This window comes from Dipodomys spectabilis, unplaced genomic scaffold, assembly GCF_019054845.1.
Source record: "Dipodomys spectabilis isolate Male_0828 unplaced genomic scaffold, ASM1905484v1 ptg000230l, whole genome shotgun sequence".
Lineage (NCBI taxonomy): Eukaryota > Metazoa > Chordata > Mammalia > Rodentia > Heteromyidae > Dipodomys > Dipodomys spectabilis.
The window spans coordinates 1,495,793-1,509,372 of record NW_024870907.1 but is presented as its reverse complement, the minus strand read 5'-3'; the positions used below and the strand labels follow the sequence as shown (position 1 = coordinate 1,509,372).

Genomic DNA, 13,580 nt, shown 5'->3' with positions numbered 1-13,580 from the left:
GTCTGAGGCTGGGAAGGGTCATCCCCCAAAGAAACGCTCTCCCCTTGGATTTCATTGAAACACTTCTCACAGAAATGATACCTGTCGGCAAGAAGGCCATACTGGGGTGAACTGTTCCGTTCACACAACACAGCCCAAGCCAAGCAACGAAGCCACCAATCACAGCAGGCCAAGGAGGGGAACGGGAGCAGAGAGCAGGTCATCAACGGCGACAAGGACATTCAATGATGCAGATTATGGGCCCCACAGTTTGGGTTTTTTTGTTTTGTTTTTTGCAATCAAAGCCAAGTGCAGACAACGACAAGCATGAGGGAGGAAAAAAAAAAACACAACAAACGAAGAAATGAGGGATTTCAGGACAACAAAAAACAAAAGCAAGACAGGACAACACAAAGCAGAAAGCCAAGGCAAAGCACAGATTAGCATTAAATATCTCAATGGAATAACAAGTAGCAAATGATTACAGTAAATAAAAACAAAAGTTTCACTTACATAAACCCAGACCCCTTTTTTTCACTTATAAATACTTGATATAAATAGTTGCGAAGAAAAATGACTAATATGCCAACAGAGGAGAGGCCCTATTCTGACCATGACCAAACATGGCAATCATAATCACACTGATTCTACTTCAAAATGAAAAAATTATCCACTTAATGGATACTAAAAAACAACTAGGAGCCAGAGATTAGGAATAGGGCTGTTTGCCCTATCTCAACTATTACAAGCCAAGCATGGTAGAGTGTGTCTGTTATCCCAGCCATAGCATGAAGTTAGTAGATGGAAGTTGGAGAGGGCAAAACCACAATACTCTATTGGAAAACAAAGTGAAAGGGCTAGGAGTGTGGTTCAAGTGGTAGAGTGCCACTCCAATATGCCGATTAATCAAAACTTAGAACTAAAAAAGCAACAAATATTTTTTGAAATCCCAGTTAATGAGGAGACTGAGATCTGAGGATCACAGTTCAAAGCTAGCCCAGGCAGGACTCATCTCCAATAAACCACAAGCAAACTGAAGTGGCGCTGTGGCTCAAGTGGTAGAGTGCTAGCCTTGAGCTGAGGAGCTGAGGGACAGTGCCCAGGCCTAGAGTTCAAGCCCCACGACCGACAAAAAAAAAAGTTTTTATCATGAATAGTTTTCATCAAGCAGTTAAATGCTGACTATAACTATAGATTGAAAGAAAATACGCACTATAGTAACCAATACATGATAAAGAGTGATTTTACATGAAAATGACTATTCAGGCTGCCATTTAAAATGCACTATAGTGACCAAATACATGATAAAAAGTGTGATTTTACATGAAAATGACTATTTAGCCTGCTGTTTAAAATGCAGAAATAAGCAGGATGCTGCTGGTTCACACCTGTAATCCTAGCTACTCAGGAGGCTAAGATAAAGTACTAAAAAAAAACATGCTGGAAGTGGGGCTGTGGCTCAAATGGTAGAGCACTAACCTTGAGCACAAAGGCTCAGGGACAGCACCCAGTTTCTGAGTTCAAGCCCCAGGACTGGCAAAACAAACAAATGAAAAAAATGGAGTCAGGTGCTAGTGGCTCATGTCTTAAGTACTAGCTAATGGGCAGTCCAGAATCCAAAGGATCCAGGCCAGGGTGAAAATCCATGAGACTCCAACTCAAAAATAACTAGGAATAAACAAGTCTGGAGGCATGTTTCAAGTGACAGCACCAGACAAACAGGCAAGCTGAGTAAGTTCAAGACAAGACCCAGTGTTCAAACCCTAGAACCTAGAAAAATGGTAAAGTTTTTGAAAGTGAAAGTTCTAACATGAGCAAAACTCTAATAACTTACATTATATATACATATACACACACAATATATATAAAGTAGATTTTAAAGAGCAAAAAACTGGATTTTCATGCCCATAAACAACCAGGAAACGTTGTTTTTTGATAAATAGAACAAAAAAAAAGTTTAGATGAATTTTCAAGCTAGAAATGCATCTGTAGCACACAAGTTCACAAACATCATCATGGATTTAACAAGTAAAGGCAATTAAATACCCAGTCTTTATGTTACCATATCAGAGGTGCCAACACACAATCTATGCATGGGTATATTATGGCATATTATACATATATATTATTACTGAAAGCAGGGAAGTTTCCTGGTTAAGCAACTGGTAAATAAAACTTACATTTTTGCAACCCACTGAGAAAATAACGTAGTGTCACATTCCCTAGAATCCTGTCATTCTCTATGTTGGAATTTTTTCTTTTAATTTGCTTATGGAAGATAAAACAAATTCTAGAGATCTGTTTTAATCTGTTAAATCTCATTAAATTAGGGTGGGTTGTACACAAAAATCTGGAGGTGGGGATGGACTCAAGGCTGACCTCAGGATATTGTGCTTCCTAAAACAAAGCTTCAGTACTACAGTAGGAAGCTTGGACCATGATCCTCCTGGATCCTCCTCCCAATACACCCCAGTAGTTGTTATCACAAGCATATGCTATTGCTGCAGGCTTACGGGTTAAGATAGGGACTAACTTCTATGCCTGAGCTGTCCTTGAACCTCAACCCTTCCATTAAAAGCATTTCTGGAAAGCTGAATTAACAAGTTCTACTTACAAGTTCTTAATATTTGCAAATCTTTTGTTTTGTATTGTGCTGGAGGCATGCTTCTAGGCTGCTTTTTGCTAGTTATTATGGAGATGGGAATCTCAAAGACTTAAAACTTGGATGCTTCAAATTGTAGCCTCTCAAGTAGCTAGGATTACAGATATGAGCCACCATCACATGGGAAAAATCTTCAGTTTTGCTGTAGGTTGTGATGATTAAAAAAACAAACAAACAAACAAAAAAACACAACAGTCCTGCTGGGACCCAGTGGCTCACCAATAGAAGCTATTCAGGAAGGTGAGATGTGACAATCATGGTTCAAATCCAGCATGGAAGCCAGAAGTGGAGTTGTGGCTCAAGTGGCAGAATGCTAAACCTTGGAGTTCAAGGAAAGCCAGTTCCTTAGGTCAAGCCTCCAAAAACAACTCCTTGAATTCCTTCTTTATAAAATACCAATATAGGGATGTAACTCAGTACTTCCTAGCATGCTTTGAAGTCACTAAGTTTGAATTCTAGTACCAAGCTAGTTTTTGCTAGAAAATTTAATATATTCCTGAAAGGCAAAAACCTAAGAATAGAACTTGTGTTATACAGGTGTTTTTCAAGCAATTTAAACATAAACCATGACATCTGTGCTGGTCCATCCACATGCACTTCCCTAGACACAAGGACACATGGACCAGCATCTACACATGATGGAACTTACCTGTTCTGGTAACTGTAGTAAGTAGCATCACGAGGAATTGTGCATAATTGCTTGCCATAGCAACATAGTGTCTGTGGAGAGAACTCCAACTGCAAAAAAAAACATTTGTTAAAAGAGTAAAAGGACGACGGTGGCTCACACCTGTAATCCTAGCTACTCAGGTGGCTGAGATCTGAGGATCACGGTTCAAAGCCAGCCCAGACAAGAAAGTCCAGGAAAACTCTCATTTCCAATAAACCACGCAGAAAACTGGAAGTGGTGCTGGGGCTCAAGTGGTAGAGCGCTAGCACTGAGCTAAAGAGCTGAGGGACAGCACCCAGGCCTCGAGAGTTCGGGTCCCACGACTGACCCCCCCCCCCCAAAAAAAAAAAAAAAAAAAAAAAAGGATCTTAAAGGATCTGAGGATTAGTCATAATCACAGATGAGAAAGAAATGCTAACAAAGTCATAGTTCTCAGTTATGAAAACAATGAAACAGCTGTGCGCTAGTGGCTCATGCCTGTAATCCTAGCTACTCAGGAAGCTGAGATCTGAGAACTTGTAGTTCAAAGCAAGTGGGGGCAGGAAAGTCCATTAAATTCTTATCTCCAATAAACGAACAGAAAACCGGAAGTGGTGCTGTGGCTTAAGTGGTAGAGTGTTTGCCTTGAGCCAAAGAGCTGAGGGATAGCGCCCAGGCCCCAGAGTTGAACCAGCTCCATGACTGACAAAAAAAAAAAAAAAAAAAAAAAAGACAAATACCTCAGTTTCTGAAAACCAATCTAACAAACTGATAATGCCTAAAGTCAACCTCAGTAAAGGCAAATCAAAAAAAGTAATCTTAAACTTTTTCTCTATGTGACAATTTACAAAAACAAATGAGAGCTAAATCCAAATTAATGAGAGATTAAGATCATTATTTTGCTTAAATAACTGAGGTTTGGTTTGATTTACAGGACTGTATGGTTTTACCTTAAAAAAACAAAAGAGTGGGGTTGGGAAGGTGGCTCAGTGGTAGAGCGCTTGCCTTGCATGCCTGAGGCCCTGGGTTCGATTCCTCAGCCCCACATAAGCAAAAAGAAAAAAGCTGGAGGTGGCGCTGTGGCTCAAGTGGTAGAGCGCTAGCCTTGAGCTGAAGAGCTGAGGGACAGCGCCCAGGCCCAGAGTTCAGGCCCACAACCGGACCCAAAAAAACAAAAGAGTGGAGGTATGGCTCAAATGGTAAAGTGCCAGCACTGAATGAAAAATATGTGGGCTTGACAACTTGAGTTCATGCCCCAGTAACAGCACAAAGAAAGAAATTTAAGAAAGAGTTGGGTGCCAGTTACTCAGGAGGCTGAGATTTGCGGACTGCAGTTAGAAGCCAGCCAGGGCAGGAAAATCCGTTGAGACTTGATTATTTCCGATTATCCACTATAACCACTAGAAAACTGGAAGTGGTGCACTGGCTCCAAGTGGTATAGCGCTAGTCTTGAGCAAAAGAGCTCAGGGACAGCTCAATTTAAGCCCCAAGCCCCATGACTGACCCCCCGCCCAAAAAAAAAGAGTATTCTACTGTGGTATAAGAATAAATTGTGCATCTGAGACCCTCAGTTTGATCCCTAGCACTTTAATACAACAGGGAAAAAAAGGGTAAGGGTGAGAGGTGGGGAAGACGGGGTGTGGGAAAAGGTGGGAAGAATTCTGTCAAATCCAGAAGCAGAACAATCATCACTATATTCTAGACATCGTAGAAGTTAACCAAGACCTGAAAGCCTTTTTACCTTTTTGCCACAACAATATCCAAGGCTTTGCATGACAGGGTCAATTTCTTGATCAAAGACCTCAGATAGCTTGGAGCAATATTTGTATACTCTGGAAGTCTTCCGGTTATATAACCATGCATTGTTGAACATGAGCCAAATGTCATCCACATATTGCCAGGGCTCTTGGTACTGGCCAGTATCTAACTTCCTCTTGATAGTAGAAAGATCCATGGGGCTCTTCACAATATCAAAGTAATCCTAGAAGGGTAAGCAACACCAAACAATATTACTCATTCTTATACTATACTTAGGGCACAGGCAGTATCTTTATTTTACCACCAAATATATTTAATATAACATCTTTTGTTGTTGTTGGTTGTGGGGCCTGAACCCTGGGCCTGGGTGCTGTCCCTCAGCTCTTTAGCTCAAGGCTAGCACTCTACCACTTGAGCCACAGCACCACTTCCGGCTTTTTCTGCTTATGTGGTGCTAAGGAATTGAACACCCAGGGCCTCATGCATGCAAGGCAAGCACTCTACCACTGAGCCACCTTCCCAGCCCCAATGTAACATGTCTTTAACTGTTCTATCCCCCAAAATCAAATGAAGCCTGTCACTTGTATGTATGTGAGGTACTGTTCCAGGAGCTTGAACTGAGGGTCTGGGTACTGTTACTAGTACCTGGGCTTGAAACTGGCCTCATGCTTTTTTCCTCAGTTGGTACTACCACTTGAGCCATATCTCTACCCAATCATTTTGCTGGTTAACTACCAGAGATGGAGTCTTCTTGAGACTTTTGCACTGTACTTTTCTCTTTAGATGGAACACTGTAGTTTTTAATTGTAGGCCTCATCTAATTCTAACAATTTAGGCCAGGCTTCCAACCGTGATCCTCCAGGTCTCCATGACTGCTTTACATTAGACTACAAATATACAAAGTGGCTCAGTTAGCAAAGAATAAAGCTGCTATAAACTCTGAACAATAGGTCAACAGATCACTGAATCAACCCTGATGCTGTGTGCCAAAGATCACATGAGATCAATTTAAGGCACAGTGGGAGGCCTTCATGTTGGCTCTATACTTCTGTCATGATGTTATTAAAATAAAATGGTATAAAAAAGTGAGGCCACAGCCAGGCGCCGGTAGCTCACGCCTGTAATCCTAACTACTCAGGAGGCTGAGATATGAGGATTGCAGTTAAAGCCAGCCCGGGCAGGAAAGACTGTGAGACTCCTATCTCCAACAAACCACTAGAAAACCGGAAGTGATGCTGTGGTTCAAGTGGTAGAGTGCTCGCCTTGAGATGAAGAGCTGAGGGACAGCGCCCAGGCCCAGAGTTTAAGCCCCGCAACGGACCAAAAAAAGAAGTGAGGCCATATGAGTAAAGTTCTGGTGGCTCACACACCACAGTGATCTGAGGATCACTGTTTAAAGTCAGGTGAGGAGGGAAGGTCCATGAGACTCTTAACTCCAATTAACCACCTGAAAACTGGAAGTGGCACTGTGTCTCAAAATGGTAGAGCACTAGCCTTGGGCAAAAGAACTCAGGGACAGTGCCCAGGCCCCACAACAAACACACAAAAAAATTAAGCCACACAATACTCTTCTACCACTGAGCACACTGCAGAGAGAAATATTAATCTATATCCACACAAAAAAATTGGACCTAAGTTTGTAATCCTATCTATTCAGGAAGTTGACATCTGAAGGACTAAGCTTCATAGCCAGACTAGGCAGAAGAATGTGGGACTCAATATCCAAAATAACCGCCAACATGGAGCAGGTATAGAGGTGTGACTCAAAAGGCAGACAGCCAGCTGAACAAGCAAGCCAAGGTGAGTAAGCTACTGTTGAAACACTAACATATGTTATCCTCCGTAGCCAAAATGTGGACACAACCCAAAGCAACTAATTAATGGATAAAGAAAATGTGACATATCCACCAAAAGAAATATTATTAGACCAAAAAAAAGGAGTGGAGTACTATACTAGATACTAGTTAGGGGTAACAGTGTACTTCTAATCCTACTACTAGAAAAGCTGAAGCAGGATGTCACAGAGTGAAGAGAACAAAACATGGATGAACCGAACAAAAAAAAAAATTAATCCTACTGCTAGAGCCTTAGAATTCATGAGGACCTAGGTGAGATCCCTCATGCTGGAAATAAACAAAACGTTATGCTAACATATTTCATATGCCTAGCGAACACATGAATCCAAAAGCAGACTAGTGAATGCATATGGTTGGAAGAAGAGTAGTATGAGTAGAATGCTTTGGAAGGAATAGGCAGAAGTTTTAATAGATAAGGCGTTTCTTCTGGAGGCTTATAAAACAGTCAACTATGGTGATGATTCTACAACTGTGTGACTACACAAAAACCCAGGGAATTAGAAACTTAGGTAAAACTTGTATAATACGTCAGTTATAGCGCAAATAAATTACAGCTCAAATATAGCTCAAATAAATAAAGCTGAATAAAGAATTATAGCAAAAATAAAGAAACCAGCAAGTACTTACAGGAATTCCTAGAAGCTGAGGATCCACAGGCTGACGAAAAGGAAGAGATTCTGGGTCCTGACGGTAAAGTGCCTCTAATGTTGGCATTAGAGCCTGTCGTAATTCCTCTGGTTTGAATACTTTTAAGAAAAATATATTTGAAGTCAGTTTTCATAAGTAAGAAGTAAGACATTTAAAATGTTATGGTAAAGTGCTAAATTCATATTAAACAATCCATGTAAAATTTGAAAACCCTAAGTGACCGTATAGTCCTCAGACAAGTAAACTCAATCTCACATTCTATCCTAGAGTGGCTCCAAAACTACATACATGTCAAGACCCTTACTGATACCATTAATTTTCAGGTCACAACTTCAATTAAGACATACTTCGGGGGGAAAAAAAAAAAGACATACTTCAGGCTAGATGCTAGGGGATCATGTTTATATCTGTCATTAATCAGGAGATCTGAGATCTGAGGGCTATGGTTCAAAGTCAGAAGGCTAGCAAAGTTAGTGAGATTTAACCAACAAAACCCCAAAAAGGAGTTGTAGCTCAGAGAGCCAACGTTCAGTGAAAAAGGGATAGTACTCACCTTTAAGCTCAAGCATGAGTAATAGTACATGTATGTACATGCACATACACACCATACATGCACACATGAAGTGACTTCCCAAAAAAATAAATCCAAAGATAGCAGTGGTAAGAGAGGATGCTGTGAAGCACAACAAAAAACTTCCTCTATGATACCACTGTTTGCCAGGTAAAAAGTGAGACATGGTACTCTCTTATCCCTAAAAGAATTAAGCATTAGAGTTCCTCATTAAAATGCTTTTTTTGTTGTTGTTGGTGTTGGTAGTGGTGGTGTGATCATGGGGCTTAAAGTCAGAGCATGGTCACTGTCTCTGAGTTCTTTTGCTCAAGGCTGGTTATCACTTTTGAACCATAGCACCACTTCTGATTTAATGGTGGTTAATTGGAGGTTAAGAGTCTTCCTGGACTTTCCTGACTGGGATGGCTTTAAACTTCAATCCTTGGATCTCAGCCTCTTGACTAGCTAGTATGAACCAATCGAACCCAGCTAGGTTTGATGTTTTAGAATGGGAAAAGTTATGACAATGCAGATAGATAGATAGAGAGATAGATAGGTTTGCTCCCTAGCAAAAAGAATCCCAAACAGCAGGGTTATGGTAGCTCCTGTCTGTAACTATTCTAGCTATTTGGAGAATGAAATTGATGATAATGGTTCAAGACCAGCCCAAGAAAAGTTTATGCGACTACTTTTAAACCAAGTGCAGGGCCTGGTGGTGAGTGGTGCCTCACTAATCTGGGAAGCCTAACATAGGCAGACTGTGGCTAGGCATATATGCCTGGGCAGCAGGAAGCGTGACTGGACCTTAAAAGTAATCAATAAAAACACAGCAGGAGGCATAGTTCTAATGTAAGAACACCAGCTTCATAAGTACAATGTTCAGAGTTCAAATCCCAGTACTGAAGGAAAAAGAAAACTATAGAATCAGAGGTTTAATTTTTTTTTTTTTTGGTCAATCATGGGGCTTGAACTCAGAGTCTGGACCACACCTCCACTTCCGTGCTTTTCTGTTTATGTGGTATTGAGAAATCCAACCCAGAGCTTTATGCATACTAGGCAAGCATTCCACGATTAAGCCACATCCTATTATCCCCCCAAAATTTAAACTAGTAAGATTAGATGTTTAATTCATTCAGATTGTTTTTGATACAGTTTTTCCCTGTGTAGCTCAGGCTGACATAAAAACTCAAGATACAGCACTAGTCTTGAACCATGGACCCACTTCTGGATTTTTTTTTTTTGAGTCCGGTCGTGGGGCCTGAACTCTGGGCCTGGGCACTGTCCCTCAGCTCTTCAGCTCAAGGCTAGCGCTCTACCACTTGAGCCACAGTGCTACTTCCGGCTTTTTTCTTTTTGCTTATGTGGTGCTGAGGAATCGAACCCAGGGCCTCAGGCATGCAAGGCAAACGCTCTACCACTGAGCCACCTTCCCAGCCCCTGGATTTTTTTTTTGCTTATAATTGGGAGATACTAGTCTTAAGGACTTTTCTGCCTGGGGTTGACTTCGAACCACATTCGTTAGATCTCAGCTTCCAGAGTAGCTAGGATTATAGGCATGAGTCACTGCTGCCTGGCTCCTTGTCAAATTTTTTCTTCTGTGATGGGAGCTTTCAAACTTTATAACTGGAACTTGAGCCTTCTTTTATCAGTTTGCCACACAGGTAGGATGACAAGCATGTATCACTATGCCTAGATATTAGGTGAACAAGAAGCCTCCAACTTGAGTCCTCCCTATTGCTGAGTCTGGATCATATATGACATACAGAATTATAAGTGTATGCCACTGGAACCTGGCTGAAAATAACTAGTTATGTTTGGTGGCAAATGACTGCCCATGGCTATAATCCTGTTGGTCAGGAAGCTAAAACAGGAGCATCAAAATATTAGGTCATGCCAGGTACTGGTGACTTCATGTTTGTAATCCTAGCTACTGGAACTAAGAATTAGGGTTCAAAGCCAACCTCTGCAGGAAATCCCATGAGACTTGTATCTCCAATTAACCACTCAAAAACCTGAAGTAAAGCTGTGGTTCAAAATGTTAAAGTGTGAGCCCTAAGCAAGAGAATTCGGGGACACTGTTAGGTCCTGAGTTCCAGCTCACCCCCCCCCCCACAAAAAAATCCTTAATAATTTCTTCTAAACAGGACGAATTAATATTTTTTTTTTGGGGGGGGGGGTTGGCCATGGGGCTTGAACTCTGTGGGCTATCCCGGAGTTCATCAGCTCAAGGTGAGCACTCTGTCACTTGAGCCACAGCACCACTTCTGGTTTTCTGTTGATTAATTGGAGATAAGTGTCTCAAGGACTTTCCTGTTTGGGCTGGCTTTGAACTGTGATCCTCAGACCTCAGCCTCCTGAGTAGCTAGGATTATGGGCAAGAGCCACCGGTATTGCCCCCACCCCCAGCCTAGCTTGAACTCAGGCCTTCTTTGCTGTCCCTGATCTTCTGCGTTCTAGGCTAACACTAAACTACTTTAGTAGATACAACTTGACTTAGGTAGTCAATTGGAGATTAATTAGTCTCATGGGCTAAGATTATAGGCATTCTTGAACTTTTTTTTTTTTTGTCGGTTGTGGGGCCTGAACTCTGATCCTGGTTGCAGTCCCTCAGCTCTTCAGCTCAAGGCTAGCACTCTACCACTTGAGCCACAGTGCCACTTCTGGCTTTTTCTGCTTATGTGGTGCTGAGGAATCGAACCCAGGCCCTCATGCGTGCAAGGCAAGCACTCTACCACTGAGCCACCTTCCCAGCCCATGCTTGAACTTTTGGCGTCCAGTTTAAACAAGGTAAGTTTTTACAGGAGTTAACTACCAAACTGCAAAAAAAAAAAAAAAAAAAAGGTGTTGGGGGGGAGGGGTGGCACATGATAACCAGTGGTTGCTCTTTTCCAGCAATAATATATATAAAGAGACAAGTCCTAAGGCACCAAGCATAATGACATCATTAATGCCCATTTCTGAGGCCCAAGGGGCTGTTACCCTATTCCATAACCCTGAGAACAGAAAACCAAAAAGACTTACTCTTTTTCTTTGACTGTCCTGGAGCTGGAGAGGACTGAGTAACTGAAGTATTTGGCTGATCTTCCTCCTCTTTTATTTCACTTTTCAACTCAGTACCTCTCTCTTCTGGTTCTGAAGGTTCCACTTTACAGTCTTCTGGTTTGGCCTAAAACATAATGAATTTTCAGTATTATAAGACACCTTCATTTTATTTACTACAGACATGCCTTATATTGAGCACCAAAACAAAACCATAGCAATTAACTCCTTTTTCTCACCTCTGGGATATCTTCAGGAGGAGCATCTGCTGATTGTGGTTGATCTACTTCCATTTTAACCTCTGTTTTCACTTCCTGTGAAGACTGCTTCTCAGGAATATTCTGAGAATTCACTTCAGTGCTACTAGTCGATGGAGGGTTTGAAACCTGTCCTTCAATGCTTACAGCAGGCTGGGAAAGCTGGGCAGAAAAAGGGCAAAGCACAAGAAAAGCTTGTCAAATTCTACAACCAGACTTTAAACTACTCAGGATCAAACACTTCTTTTTAGATAATCTTTTTAGATAATCCTATGGTGCTTACTCTTATACTGCTTGTTTTAAGAACATTGAGAGTAAGATTTGACTATTCTGGTTGGTAGGTGATATATGAAATAGCCAGCAAAGCAAAACAGCCAGCAAAGCCGAGTGCAAGTGGTTCATGCTTGTAATCCTAGCTACTCAGAAGGCTGAGATCTGAGGATCGCAGTTCAAAGGCATCCAGGGCAGGAGCGTCCGTGAGACTCTTATCTCCAATAAACCACTAGAAAACTGGAAGTGGTGCTATGGCTCAAGTGGTAGAGCGCTTGCCTTGAGCTGAAGAGCTGAGCCCCACGACCGACCAAAAAAAAAAAAAAAAAGCCAGCAAGTATCTCTCTGATAAGCATCCATTCTCTGGCAAGCATGTAAGTGGAGATAAGTTCCAAAGAGAACTGCTTCAGGAGAGCAATTATGAAGAGGACAAAGAAACTATTATCATTTGGTTTACACTTCTCATTAAAGAAGTTTCAGATGATTTTTATTTTTATGGGGATGGTACTAGGGATTGATTGAACTGAGGGTCTTTCTTACTCCTTGGAGCATGCCTCCACCACAGAGAAAAAAAAAATTTTTTAGTCGGTCGTGGGGCTTAAACTCTGGGCCTGGGCACTGTCCCTGCGCTCTTCAGCTCAAGGCGAGCACTCTACCGCTTGAGCCACAGCGCCACTTCCGTTTTCCTAGTAGTTTATTGGAGATAAGAGTTTCACAGACTTTCTTGCCTGGGCTGGCTTTGAGCCGAGGTCCTCAGATCTCAGCCTCCTGAGTAGCTAGGATTACAGGGGTAAGCCACCCGCCCATGGCCACAGAGAAAATTTAAAAGCCAAACCTGGCAAGAAAAGCCATGAGATTATCTCTAAATACTGAAAAAACCAGAAGTAGAGCTGTGGTTCAAGTGGAAGAAGACAGAGCCCAGGCAGTGCCTAGGCACAAATTTAAGCCCTAGCACTGGTACCCACCTCTTTCCCTAATGGACCCTTATTGCCTTCAGGCCTCAGAATTCAACATGAAACCTCAAAAGGCCAAACAAAATCATTGGAAAATCAGGAAAATAACTAAGATTCATTCTATTTACCAAACAAGAACCAAAGATTTAAAAAAGAAATGGTTTAGAAAAAACAAAGGTCTAGTAGCGTGAAGTCGTTCTTCATAAAGCTGTCTCTCCCCAATATCTGCTCACCGGAGTTGCAGGCTGAGGAGGCAGCAGGGGCGCAGTTGGGGTAGGAACAGAGGCTGCTATACTCTGCTGTGACCGAGGCTGCTGCTGGGGTTGGTCAGCTGAAGGAGCAGCAGGAAGCGAAGGCTGCACTTGAGGAGGAAGCTGTGTTGGTGGTGTAGGTGTCTGCCTGGACGGGGGATGTAGAGCTTGGGACTGAGGCCCCGGTGGCAAAGTAGGAGGTGTAGGAACAGGTGCTGGAATTGCTGTTGCTGGAGGCTGCTGAGCCCCTATGCTTGGAGGAGTGTGATGAGGAGTAGGGGTACGACTAGGTACAGGAGAGGGTGAATTCTGATGCAGAGCTTGTTGAGGGAGAGGGGGACAGTGAATGTGGCTCCCTTGAGACCCTGGAGGCATTATAGGAGAATTCACTGGGCAGGAAGAACTGGACATTTGTGCCTGTTAAGATGAAAAGCAGAAGTTATTTCCAGAGGCAGGTTGTAAGCATTTAAAGAAACAAAGTTAGCACCCCCAAATGCTATTACTGGGAGAGGGATAAGTGCTTATTTTTGAACAATACAACTGATAACTGTACTTAACTAAGAGATTGCAAAATATTCAGCAGAATGGCCTCAGCATTGTAGGGGTATGGGAGACAGTGCACACAGTGCCCTGGGACCCTCCTATGCCCTCTTCAGCCAGAGTTCCTCCTCCTACATTGCAGTTCTCACTAAGATTTTATTTTTTTAA

At 42.2% G+C, this 13,580-nt stretch overlaps 1 protein-coding gene across 1 annotated transcript in view; it reads right to left on the bottom strand.

Moving 5' to 3' along the window:
• The window catches only part of Ep300 (E1A binding protein p300), a 79,494-nt gene that overhangs the window by 21,786 nt on the left and 44,128 nt on the right, over positions 1-13,580 (bottom strand). The window contains exons 14-20 of the mRNA XM_042697872.1: positions 12,855-13,289; positions 11,381-11,560; positions 11,124-11,268; positions 7,532-7,650; positions 5,032-5,271; positions 3,291-3,379; positions 1-81 (exon numbers count right to left, since the gene is read on the bottom strand). Of these exons, the coding sequence (XP_042553806.1) occupies positions 1-81; positions 3,291-3,379; positions 5,032-5,271; positions 7,532-7,650; positions 11,124-11,268; positions 11,381-11,560; positions 12,855-13,289 (1,289 nt within the window). The remainder of the gene's footprint in view (positions 82-3,290; positions 3,380-5,031; positions 5,272-7,531; positions 7,651-11,123; positions 11,269-11,380; positions 11,561-12,854; positions 13,290-13,580) is intronic.